This window comes from Mauremys reevesii, linkage group 1 (genome assembly GCF_016161935.1).
Source record: "Mauremys reevesii isolate NIE-2019 linkage group 1, ASM1616193v1, whole genome shotgun sequence".
NCBI classification, from domain to species: Eukaryota; Metazoa; Chordata; order Testudines; family Geoemydidae; genus Mauremys; species Mauremys reevesii.
Genome location: NC_052623.1, coordinates 310,410,733 through 310,424,445, shown reverse-complemented (window position 1 = coordinate 310,424,445; position 13,713 = coordinate 310,410,733). Strand labels below are relative to the sequence as shown.

Genomic DNA, 13,713 nt, shown 5'->3' with positions numbered 1-13,713 from the left:
AGGAGTGTCTATGCCAGGGCAACAGAAGTGTGTTAACATTGAATATATTCTGAGGGAATATTGGCTGGAATCCTAGTCAGTTTACTTCTCCAGTCTTTCCATATGTAAAGCGATTCAGAGGAAACTGCCTAGGAACAGTCTGTTTCATTCCACATAGAACTCTTTAAACAGGGATCCTGCTACAGAGGGAATCTGAGGACAGGTCTACACTATTGCTTAAGTCATTGTAACTTACCGTGCTTTGGGGTGTGAAAAAGTCACTCCCCTGAGCGACGCAAGTTACAGCAACCTAAGCGCTGTTCACACTGGCGCTATGTCGGCGGGAGATGCTCTTCCACTGACGTAGCTTCTGCCTCTCGTGGAGGTGGGGTAAATATACCGACAGGAGAGCGCTCTCCTGTCAGCATAGAACGTCTCCACCAGACGCACTACAGGAGCACAACTGCATCGGTGCTGCTGCGCCTGATGCAGTGCTTCTAGTGTAGAGTAGCCCTGACCGTATTCATGGGATCATAGTCTGTTTCCCTCTGTAGCTGGATCTGTGTGTGCACAGCACCAGAGTGCTCTCAGTTGCTATTGCTCACGAGGTCCAAATTGCTGTACAATCTCAAACACACCTAGGGAGCCAAATACACACGTCAAGCAGGCCAGGAGTCTAACATGCATGATTTTAAGTGCTTTTTTAAATGCTATTGTAATCATGCGAGTTTTTCAGGCATGCTGTTAAGTTGGTTAACATTTTAACTCTACATATAGGAAAGGTGGAGAGGGTGGAATTGAGAGCTGAAAATATTAGCGGATGTGTCAGCATTGTCATTCTCTTCCAGCTGTAAACACCACCCCCAGCAGCTGGAGTCTGGACAGTGGAAAAGAAGCCAGGAACATGTCAGAAAGTGGAAAGCTTATGTCTCCCCCTGTGCCACCAAGACCCACACAAACTGGTGAGTATAGGAACATTTCAGGCCAACCTCCAATACAAAATAATTTACTTGATGGCTTTGACTCTTTTTCCACTGTGATTAACACTTGACTCCCTGGGCAGATAATTTATCAGTTCATTGCCTCGGATGGAAGGCTGTAGCACGGCAGTTACTTTCATCTTGTTAACGTTCTGTACTCTTGTAACATTCCATTTTCAATATCCTGCATCTTCATTTAATGACTTATTATATTCAAACAGTTCATGTTGATACCCAGAAGAGATGATTGATTTTTTTTTTGGTCTTTTGATCTTACAGTGATTGCAAGTTAGTAATCACAACCTGGGCACTATGAAAAGAAGCATCTTATTGGGTGGTGCTATATAGGCAGTCATGTAAGGACATGGTTTCAGTTTCATTAACCAGTTTGCCCTTCAAAAAATAATTTTGTCAATTTAAAGGGAAAGATATTTAAGTGCTACTTTAAGTATGATTGTTTTCAAGTGATTGAAGATATTTTCCATTTATCCTCGCAATACACCATGGACCTGCAGGCCTCTGGGAGAAGGATGCTTTGTGATGTGTTATTGCTTATTTAACACATATGTACAGAATTTTTTCCTTAAAAGAAAAAACAAAGGCAGGGGAAGAGAGCATGATAAGGACATTTTTTCAATCACGTTGCCAGTTAGCTTAGAATGATGTAAAAATTGCCAGGGGAGATGGGTGCATAAATATTTCATGCTGTATGTATTCTCTTGTAAGATAACCTTTGCATAACTTTGAAAACAAATGAAATCTTCTAAAGTATGCACAGCCTTTGAGCAAGATGCACAGAATGGAACAGGGGGAGGTAGTGGGTAGTAAAAATTGGATCATCGCTTTTCCATTAACAAAGCTTTCCCAGGAATACCTTTGTATCATTTTTTTGTTTGTTTGTTTGTTTCTGTGATCCATCTAAACGTACTGGTGACCTTTTGTATCTGGTAGAATTTCTGTAATAAACCTTATTTACAGTTTTCATGAGAGTGGCATTCTAAAATCTATCTAGCATCTGTGAAATTAAATTGAAACCTTTCTAAATTCACAGCTTCACCAGCAAGGCATGTAGCTTCAGTTTCCCCTTCTCCTGCTGGCAGATCTCCAATGAAGGTACTGGCCTATTCCATGGGGCTTGTTATGTCTATGTTGTGTGGTGTATAACTTTTAATTTATATTGTCTGGTTTAGATTGTTTCTTGTGCTACTGCATTTATGCACATTTCACATTCACAAATGTAACTGACAGTAGCAGTCCTAAAACTTTCACGCTAAGATTTTCAAAACTGTGTACCTAAAGTTAGGATCCTAAATATTTAGGCACTGAAATTAAGTGGCCTGATTTTCAGAAGTTCTGAGCACCCAGAAGCTCTCATTTGAAAATTTTGGCCTAAAACTTTGTCCCGATAATATATCGGATGAAATGTCCTTAACAATTGAGGAAGCCTCCTACTACACAAAGGAACACAACCTGAAGGAAGCAGTTTAGCAGGATTTCCAAAATACACCAACTTTCTTAGCCCACAGTGAGGATTAAATAAAACCCTCTTCACTCCTCCCCTGCCATACATTGGACTCAATCTTTGGCCCTTCTTTCAGCCCCTTTGCATTGCCTGAGGAAGCTGCCCCTAAGAATCTAATCTAAGTTCCATTGATGTAAATGAAAATCTTTCCATGTTTCCAATGACTTCAGTGGGCTTTGAATCAATCCCTAGATGGGAAGCCAAGAATTCCCCTGGCATGGGGTGGAGGTGCATGAAGCCAGCTCTAAACATGTCTCCACTCCACTGCAGTGCTCACAGCTATCTGATCCTAATCTGGAACAGAGCAGCTGGGCACCAGCCAGCCCAAGATCAGGGAAACAGAAAGTTGTTTTAGATCCACATTCCCTCCACCACTGTTCAGCGGAGGATTGAGTCTGGTGTGTCCGAACTATTTCTCAAACTAGCTAGCATAAGTCTAACATATTTGGTACTTAGCACAACCTTTTGTATGTATAATATCTTTTCTTATCTCTTCAGTTGTTTGTTGTTGTATATTTCATGCCTTAATACTAAAAAGTCTGAGTTTATGACTAAGTCATAATTAAAAACTAATTCTATTTCTTACAGTTTTTCAAACCCAAGCTTCTTTCATTCCTTTCTTCAGCAGAATTGTGAGCCTCTGGCCTGTAGTACCGTGTAGCCTAGTAGCTTCCAGGACAGTCAGAGGAGAATAAGGAGATTCTAATGGACAGTATACTACTGGTGCCTAATTATTGCAGTGATGGGCATTAGATAAAAATGCTTAGGAAAAACTGAGTTTTCAGCAAATCTCTAGAAGGCTACACCTTTCCTAACGCATTCAGTTCCTCACAGTTCAGTATGAGTGCTGTAAAGAAATCAAAATCAAAAAGGGAAAATCATTTTACTATGATTCTGCTTCCCTGAAGATGTTCTGCTAAAATTTTCCTTCCTCTCTCTTAACTCCTTAGCGTCAGACCAACAAAATTCTGTTGGTTCATGAAGAATTTTGACCCACCAGGATAGCAGTAATGGAGTAGTGTGTGTCATGTCCCTGCTTTGACCATTGTGCACCATCTCTTGTCTGGTATTAATGCTGCCCAACAAACATTGCAAGTCGGATCCTCCACTTAGATCAGCGGCAGAGTTCCCAGGAGAGGCCAATTAAAAATATTTAATCATCACTGAAAAAATTGATCCAGAGAAAAAATAGAAACAAAGTGCAAGCACTGAGACACTTTAAAAAAAGATCACTAGAGTTGAGGAGAAAAAAAAGTATAATTTTCACTATCTCATTTTTACTGTTAAACAGGTTTGTTTGTTTTTTCAAAAAAATAAAAATCACAACCAACTCTAATAATCCCCAGATTATATGTGGGGTAAGTGCATAAGAAACCTATTGGAGTAAAATCTACAGCAAACTATAATTACAGGTAATTTTCACTTCTCTAATGATTCTCACTGCCAGGATTCTCACTCCTGGAAGGTAAGAAGCTTAAGAAATGTGCCAGCAGAAAAATGACATAAGATAGCACCGATATAGGCTCTGCATCAAGGGTAGAATTTCATGCCCCAAGAGCACTGATGTTTGAGTGTCATCATCAGTGCAAAAACCGGTCTGCCTCTGCTAAGAAATCCTATATTTGTCAATGTAGAATGCAAGCAGTGCCGTGAAGTTGGAATAGTATCCTTGCAAAAGATTACAAGTGAACCAGCAAAGCTGGATTCACTCTTCCCATCTCCACTTGTATAACATGAATGTAGAAAGGGGAAATTTGGAAACCATAATGTGGAGCTGCCTTGAGTTGGAGGCCTCAACACGAGTACATGGGAGAGATCCTGGCCCTCTCTCATCCTTATGGGGGAGGCTCTGCCTTTTCTGAGGACCCAAGAACTCAGTACTGAGGACCAAGAACTCAATACCTATGACTTCAGGTGTCGAGGGTGGCACATGACTGCCAACAGAGGGTCTGTTTTATACTCTACTCCAGTACTATTGTTCTTGAGGATAAAAATTCTTTAAGAGTTTAGGGAGTTCTACCAACCTTGTGCTGAGGAGCTAGGACTCATAAATGAGAATCTTAGTGGATAATATCTTTGGTAAATAATATTTATCACATATACAGTAGCTTGAGCTGCCTCATCACCACTTGGCTTAGCGCAAACAATACTTCTAAACCAGGCTGTTAATGGTGATTTGAGTATATTCCCAATCCTGGAAGTCCTGTGGCTTTCCCAAGCAGAAGATGCTAAAAATTTTCAATAACATTGATGCACACTGCAGAATTTGAAGCTACCTGCACTGTTAATGGTATCTGGTAATAAGTTATGGTCCTGAAACCAGACACCACACTGATACAATGCAGGGGAATTTAATAGAACTTTATTCTAATTTACACAGCTATCATTCCTGTGTTATAAAATGATTAAGTAGTTAATTTTTTAAAAAAATCATACATGGAATATTAGATATAACACTGCTTCATGTGTGCTCTTTTTACAGCATGATTCATTGCAAAAAATGGGAGGAAAGCTGTAAATCTATTCTAAACCAGAGACTGAAGTAGCAGAAGTACTCAATGTGATATAGATACAGTGTTCTGGCAGTAGAGGGCACAGTGCTACTAGTTACACTGCAAGCTATATTCCATTGTCAGTACTATGAAAGTTATTTCTTTTTAAACATTGACAGATTTTTCCAGAGACTGATGATAGGAATATAACATTTTAATATAGCTTACTTACAACAATAAATTGTTGACATGAACAGTATTTGATGTATAGTTTAAAAATATAAGCATTCTGTAGACAAGCTTGGACTTGGTTTTTACTGGATCTTAATTCGACCATAAATACATGTTCCATCTATCAAGCTCCCAAGAATCAGTGCAAAAAAAAAAATCTACCTGGGTTTTTAGTGTTCACGGAGAAACATTGCTCTTAATTTTCCTTGACATGAATCCTTCTCTTTGCGTCTTTGCAGGGATCCATGCAATCATTTACCCCATCTCCAGTGGAATGTCATTCCTCGGGGCTCATATCCAACTCCCCGGTCTTGTCAGGAAGTTACAGCAGTGGAATCTCTTCACTTAGCCGATGTAGCACATCAGAAACTTCTGGCTTTGAAAGTCAAGGGAGTGAACAAACTATTCCAAACTACAGTGTTTCTGAGGAGCCGATGAGAAAAGAAAGTAAAACTCCACCACCTTACAGCGTTTATGAACGAACTTTGAGACGGCCTGTTCCGCTACCTCACAGCCTCTCCATCCCTGTCTCTTCAGATCCACCAGCACTGCCACCCAAACCCCTGCTGGCGCGGCCAAACAATCTGGAAAACAGTAGCCGGAGGACTGAACAGGTTCCTCGGCCCAGGCCTCTTCCTCGGAAAGTGTCTCAGTTATAAGAAGTCACTTTTATATTTACTTGCAATGAATTCTTTACCGTTTACGAAATAATATTTAAAAAAAAGTAAAATACATTTAGTGTAGGCACTTTAATATTTTACCCAATTTTTCTTTTAAATGATTTTTAAAATGCTTATTAATATTATGTTGCACATTATTAAATAACATTAATAATTTTGATTGCCAGATATTACAGGAAGCATGAATGAGAGAATTTTGTTAATGTCAAGGTGGCAAATATGGATGCATAGCTTTTTGGTATCTTATGTTCATTTTCATAAAAAATAATTTAATTAAATCTAAAACCCCACAAGCTCTCATTTGCATTAGTTGTATGCTTCTTACAAAATGTAGACTATGCTAAGTGAGCTAATTACTAGAAATGAATGCACACTTTCTAACAACATTGTTCGTAGGCTAGGACATTTCTGCAAGTAGACTGAAGGTTGTTCCCATTTCCCCATGACCAGGTTGGTCAATTCAAATATCTGTGCATGTGGAGTTAGGGGTGGTGCGGGGGGTGGGGGGATATTAATGCAAGTTACCCTGCAGTAAAAAGTTGTAAGGACATAGGTTGGAGTGAGTTCTTGAAACAAAATACTATGTCTGTGTTGCTTTCTAAGAGTGACAAATATTCACATTTCATTCCGTGTAGAACACCTTTCTGGGAATTAATTTGATTGTTGAGAAACTCTTTAGTCCTAAAACAGAAGCTTATCTCCTGTATCTGGTGCACTTCTTTCTTTTTAAGGTGCGATTTACCTTTACTCTTTCAGTTAGCCCATACAAAAAAAAATCCCATTAACAGTTAGTTGGCAGTTTTCTCCTGTCTTTGAAAGTTAACTTCAAAAAAAACTCTGTACCAGAAGAACAAATATCCAGATATTATAGAGGCATAAATGAATGTGTCCCGTTAATAAGGATACACAAGAATCAATACTGGTTAGTATCAAATCAATGCAGCAAGTGAACAAATTTAAAGAATATAAATCACTGGCTATGTATCAGTAAATTTTTAAAAGATAAAGGGCATTAATTCACAATGCTGCACAAATTAGCAAAATTCCTAACAGCTCTTCACATATATTCTTACTAGTGCAGGTTTTTGTTGTTGTTTGTTATTGGTTTTTATTTTTGATTGTTTGTTTTAACTTAGTTGATCATTGTCATCTTTACTGAAGGAAGATGATGGTAGACAGTTCTAGGCTGAATTTCACTAGATAGCATCTGTAAACCTATGGAAAGCTAATGCCCAGTTGTAGGAGTGTGGAAAAAGCACCTTGTGTATGTATTTTTTGTAGCTCTTTCTTTTACTTACTGTTTTTAACACTTGGTTGACAACAGATTTATGAATTGTATTTTAAATCATGTTGTTAAAAATATTCTCCTTCTTTTTTGGGGAAGCTCATGTTGATTTTAATTGTTTGCTTTGTTGATAGCTTAACTGGAAGAAAGTGACCACTTTTTATATTCTCAGTGAAACCTTCAGCAGGTATGTGCTGTTGATGGTAGTTATAGAGGTTTTCTATAATAAATGTTCAAGTATTTTTGTACATAACTGGTTAATTTTAATAAGGAGTGTACCATTATGTGAAAAAAGAAGCAAACAGTTGTGTATGCAGTAAGATTGTTATAATTATGCCAAATACTTTATGTATGGAAAAAAGAATATTTGTACATATGTGCTTTTAACAATAATTCTGCCATATTGACTTTACAATTTTGAATGTCAAAAAAATTAATATATGTTAAAATATTTATGTTTTAGTGAAAGTATTCATAACTGGAAAAGGAACATATGAATTTTAGCTTTGTATCTTGCCTATTTGGAAGTCTGAAATTCCTTGAACTAGCTCTTGCTTTTGACTATAACATTTTTGTGTATGTAACCACATTATAAAAGATGTAGAAGGCTACATATTTATGCTGGTATAAAGAGGTAATGCCTGAGATTTAACTAAGGTGTCACAAGTAAGATAACAAAGCTGCTTTGATTTTTTTTTCCCCCTGTGTAGTTTAATAGATTGGTTGTCTAGTGCTTGAGCACAGTATGAATCAGTGTTATTTGCTCCTGAAGCCATTTATTTTATTTCTGGCAGTGAGCAGAATTGTTGAATTTATCATTTGCATATATTATTGAAGTCAGCTTTGCAGCAAAACATTTCATGAAGTTTCTCTTTACCCAGATGCTCATATAGGTTGCTGCAGAATAAAGTTACTTGATTAATCTTTATAGTATAATTTGTTTTCCACATAGTAGTAGATTATAAATCAGTTTGTCATAAAATTAAACTTTCTGCCTCCTTTGCTTCAAAGATCCAGCTTTCTTTCTGATAAAAATCTCCTGGATTGAGTTAGTCCTTTCCCTGCTCGGAACTGTAATGGCTTTGTGAGACAATTGCCAAGACAGTAAAGATTTGGAGGGCATTCACCTTCACTTCTAATCAATGGAGGACTGTAAAATATACTATAAGAGTTAGGTTAATTTATGGCAATTTGAACTCCCTGTTTTTATAACCAAGACATCAGAAACACGCTGAACAATAGGAGACCATAAAAAAAATGACAGTGAGGTGCTGTAAAAAGGAGCTGACACATTTTCTGCTTTGCCAGTTTTGACAAATTGTTTCTGTAGATCAGCTTTTCTTCCTGGCTTCTACAAAAATGTAGTCTGAAATTTGTTATGTATGCTACAGCACCCAGAGCTTGCAAGGCTACTGTAAATAAAGCTCTCATCTGAATTTTATGCATTATGAATAAATGTAGTTTTATGACTTATTTAGTGACATTAAGCAGCTCAGAAAATAACGCAAGAGATGTATCAGAACACTCCCCCATCACCCAATAATGTACCTGTCATGCTGTCTGGAATGACTCTCAAATGTGAGTGCCTGTCTCAGGGCAGACTGTCAGAAAACAAGGGCAGATACCCCAAAACGGTGGTATGTTCTGTAATTAGATTTCACCAAAGTGGTAACAAATGGATCATTGTACTAGTCTTATCATGATATCACAGACAGCCTGTCTTGCCACCCAGATACATTGGACTTAGTGATAATGGTCACATAAACCAAAAATCACATCACTTCAGGTTGCTCCCAGTCCCAAGAGACTAGTCACTTACTCCAGATCAACTGGTATTCCAGATCTTACACCAAAGACAACGCTGGCAGTCAATTCTATAGTAAACAAACTATAGGTTTATTAGCTAAGAAAAAAGAATGAGAGTTATTGAGTGGTTAAAGCAGGTAAAATATAATAACATGTGAGTCAAAGTCTGTAAATCCAAAATGATAGCAGAGATGTAGCAATCTGCCAGTTTCCCAGAAGTCTCTCAGGGATACCCAGAATAACTCCGGGGATCTCCGTCTTCTCATTCAGTTATTCCACCCTGTTAGAATCGAAACAGTCCAGAGATAAAGGATCTCTCTTTGAATCAGTACTTATAGCTTCTTTTCACAGACAACAATCTGACAAGTGTCTCTACCCACACAATGGCCAGTTTCTTTGAATTTAGCTCTCTTCATTTGCATTCAATGAGTTATTTAGTTACAGGGATATACATAATGGAAATGCTTATCATTACATTATAATAGGAATAGATAAGTGAAAACAATACAAGTAACATTCCATTAGTTTTCATGAAGTTCTGATACATTCTTACATTAACACACAGTTTGATCTAGGGTTATTTAATTACACCTCTACCCCGATATAACACGACCCGATATAACACAAATTTGGATATAACATGGTAAAGCAGTGCTCGGGGGGGGGGGGGACTGCATGCTCCGGTGGATCAAAACAAGTTCAATATAACGCGGTTTCACCTATAACGCAGTAAGATTTTTTGGCTCCCGAAGGACAGCGTTTTATCACGGTAGAGGTGTATATATAATGTAATGTAATAGTAAACAACAGGATAAACATAGGTGAAAACAGTACAATTAATATCGCCTCTGATCTCTATTAACACACAAGTGAATTGGCCTGAATATATACTAATATATTTAATTCCTTTGATATACACAAGTGAATTGGCCTACAGCTCTGGCCTGAGCTGGTCTGTGAGCATCACAGTACCAACACCCAGTTACAAATTGTTGTCAGTGGCTTCATGATTGCTTTTCAGTATTATCCAACATCTGTATAACACTTGTGATGGTCTTGCTTCCTATTAAGGCAGTCAGCCTGTATCTGGGATACCATAGTGGTAAGTGTAATATGAACGGGCCATTTTTTTTAGCAGTGCAGTACACTGCAGTTCAGAAGCTAGCTCTCTGAATTTCCACTTATCAGAGGGGCAGCCATGTTAGTCTGTATCCACAAAAACAACAAGGAGTCCGGTGGCACCTTAAAGACTAACAGATTTATTTGGGCATAATCTTTCATGGGTAAAAACGCCACTTCAGATGCATGGAGTGAAAATTACAGATACAGGCATAAATATATATTGACACATGAAGAAAAGGGAGTTACCTTACAACTGGCGAACCAGTGTTGAAGGCCAGTTCAGTCAGGGTGGATGTGGTCCACTCCCAGTAATGGATGAGGAGGTGTCAAAACCAAGAAAGGGAAAATTGCTTTCTTGGTATTCCCAATCCCTATTCAAGCCCAAATGGATGGTGTTAAGTTTGCAAATGAATTGTAGCTCTGCAGTTTCTCTTTGAAGTCTGTTTTTAATTTTTTATTGTTGAAGAATGGCTACTTTTAAATCCGTTATTGAATGTCCAGGGAGATTGAAGTAGTGTTCTACTGGCTTTTGTGTGTTACCTTTCCGGATGTCTGATTTGTGTCCATTTATCCTTTTGCATCAAGACTGTCCGGTTTGGCCAATGTACCTGGCAGAGGGGCATTGCTGGCACATGATGGCATATATCACATTAGTAGATGTGCAGGTGAATGAGCCCCTGATGGTGTGGCTGGTTGGCAGAGCTGGCTCTGGCTTTTTTCCGCCCCAAGGAAAAAAATAAAAAGGGGGGAGGGGCGGCCGGAGCAGCAAAGCAGAGGCGGGCGGCACACAGAGTGGCAAAGCGGCGGGGGGTGAATGCGGCGCAGCTGGAGTGGCAAAGCGGGAGGGGGACAAAATAAAGACGGCGTGGCAGAAGCAGTGAAGTGTGGGGGGAGGGGAGAACAATGGTGCAGCCAGCAAAGCAGGGGGAAAAAACAAACAAAAAAAACCCCTACAGGGCGGCCGGAGCCAGTGTGCAGGGGGACTCCCTGTGCTGCAGAGTGCGCGCCCAGTCTAGTGGAGGAGGGGGAGGGAGCAGGGGGGAGAGAGAGAAGGGGAGTGGCCAGCGCTTCAGCGGAGTGCTCGCCACATGGCCCTGACCGCTGCGCCGCCTGCCGGGAGGGCTCCGTGCCACTCCATCGGTGGGGAGGGAAGGACGCGGGCTGCCCTGCCAAGTTTGCTGCAGGGTGCTCCCCTCCTCTGCACCGCCGTCCCCTACAGGGCAGCCAGAGCAGCAAATAAAAAAAAAGGGGGGGCCGTGCTATCCTAGGTTTGGGCGGAATGCTGCCCCGTAGAATCTGCCGCCCTAGGCACGAGCTTGCTCGGCTGGTGCCTGGAGCTGGCCCTGGTGGTTGGGTCCTATGATGGTGTCGCTAGAATAGATATGGAGACAGACAGAAGGCAACGGGGTTTGTTACAGGTATTGGTTCCTGGGTTAGTGTTTCTGTGGTGTGGTGTGTAGTTGCTGGTGAGTATTTGCTTCAGGTTGGGGGGCTGTCTGTAAGTGAGGGTTGGCCTGCCTGAATTTCCAATGAAAGGGCTGTTGGTGCAGGCTAACAACACTTAGTAAGCTGACTTGTGTTAACTCCTTTAATTTAAAATCATAGGATGATATTCACCTCTGCACAGAAAGCTGCAAAGTCCTTGTGGTGGCCCTCTGCACTGGGGTGAATTTCACTCATAAAAATGTAGCCTTAGCTTTAAATTTAGTGCCGATCCTGCCCTCTAGGTCTGTGTACAGAGGGGGCCTGCGGCACATAGATTTTTTTTTCCCGCTACCATATGGAAATGGGGATTCATTCTCCCTATTCTCAGACCTTACAGAAGCCTCTTTAAATGGTCCCAGTGTCTGGTGCTGAGAAAATAGGCAAAGACTGAGGGGACCAGGCAAGAATGGGTGGACAGGTATGTGTATGTGAGTGGGCCAGGAAGGAATTTGGGGGTAGCGAGTGAGAGAAACACATCACATCATCCCTCTTGAGGCCACAAGGAACTTTCCTAAATATATATACATATTTTGTATACCCAAATTGATGGTGTTAAGTTTGCAAATGAATTGTAGCTCTGCAGTTTCTCTTTGAAGTCTGTTTTTGAATTTTTTATTATTGAAGAATGGCTATATATATAGCCTGGACTTTATTATCTGTTCTGCACAGCCTCTCTGCTCCAGAGGTGGCAGGGGCAGGCATGGCCAGGGTGGATATTTGGAAGCATCACTCCAGTACACCCAGGCTACTTGCAGGCCGAGCTCATGTGGAAGCTTAATACCTCATGACATATTGATTAAAAAACTAGAATGATTAAAATTAACATAGCACATGTTAATTAGATTAAAAACTGGCTAACTGATAGGTCTCAATGTAATGTAAACAGGAAATCACCATCGAATGGGTGTGTTTCTATTTGGGTCCCCCAGGGTTCTTGCCCTATGCTTTTTAACATACGTATTAATTACCTGGAAGAAAACATAAAATTATCACTGATAAAGTTTGCAGGTGACTCAAAAATTGGAGGAGTAATAAATAATGAAGAGGACAGATCACTGATACGTAGCAATCTGGATTGCTTGATAAACTGGACACAAGCAAACAATTTGTGTTTTAATATGTCTAAATATGTAAATGTATACATCTAGGAACAAAATGTAGGCCATACTTACAGGTCAGGGAGTCTATTCTGGGAAGCAGTGACTCTGAGAAGGATTTGGGGGATGTAGTGGATTATCAGCTGTACGTGAGCTCCCATTGTAACACTGTGACCATAATGGCTAATGCAATCCTTGGATGCAAAAGTAAGGAAATGTTGATTAGAAGTAGAGAGGTTATTTTACCACTGTATTTGGCACTGGTGCAACCACTGCTGCAATACTGTGTCCACTTCTGGTGTCCAGCAACAATTCAAGAAGGGTGTTGCTAAACAGGAGAGTGTTCAGAGAAGAGAGTGTTCAGAGAAGAGCCACAAGAATGATTACAAGATTAGAAAACATGCCTTATATACTCATGGAGCTCAATCTATTTAGCTTAACAAAGAGAAGGATAAGGGGTGACTTGATTAGGGTCCAGAAATATCTAGATGGAGAACAAATATTTGATAATTGGCTCTTCGATCTAGCAGAGAAAGGTGTAACACAATCCCATGGCTGGAAGTTGCAAGTAGACAAATTCATACCGGAAATATTGTTAACAGTGAGAGTAATTAACCATTGAAACAACTTACCAAAGGTTGTGGTGGATTCTCCATTTCTGACCATTTTTAAATCAAGATTGGAAGTTTTTCTAAAAGATCTACTCCTCGAATTCTTCTACAGCCTGTGTTATACAGGAGTCAGACTAGATGATCACAATCGTTCTTTCTGCCTTGGAATCTGCGAAACAGAGGAGCTCTGCATGAATGGCTGTGGCTTCCCACATATCCCTGTGGCTCCAGGCAGACCTGGCAGCTTTGGGTGTAGGCCTCATGACTTTTCTACGGTGGAGGGTCCAAAGCCCAGTATGAGAATGTGAATAGAATTCTGCAAATGGACCCTCAAAGACAGTTCCTCCCAGCACTATCCTCCACACAGGTTATAGTATGAGAGGGCCTGATCTGGGCCACTGTTATAAACCAAAGCCATAATTT

The 13,713-nt window shown here is 40.0% G+C and overlaps 1 protein-coding gene across 2 annotated transcripts in view; it reads left to right on the top strand.

Annotated features, from left to right (window-relative positions):
• The window catches only part of DOCK4 (dedicator of cytokinesis 4), a 394,664-nt gene extending 386,494 nt beyond the window's left edge, over positions 1 to 8,170 (top strand). For both annotated transcript variants that reach the window (XM_039507024.1, XM_039507017.1), the window contains 3 exons: positions 828 to 941; positions 2,011 to 2,072; positions 5,444 to 8,170. In XM_039507024.1, coding sequence (XP_039362958.1) covers positions 828 to 941; positions 2,011 to 2,072; positions 5,444 to 5,863 — 596 coding nt within the window. In that variant the 3' untranslated portion in view covers positions 5,864 to 8,170. The remainder of the gene's footprint in view (positions 1 to 827; positions 942 to 2,010; positions 2,073 to 5,443) is intronic.
• The last annotated feature ends 5,543 nt before the right edge of the window (positions 8,171 to 13,713 follow it).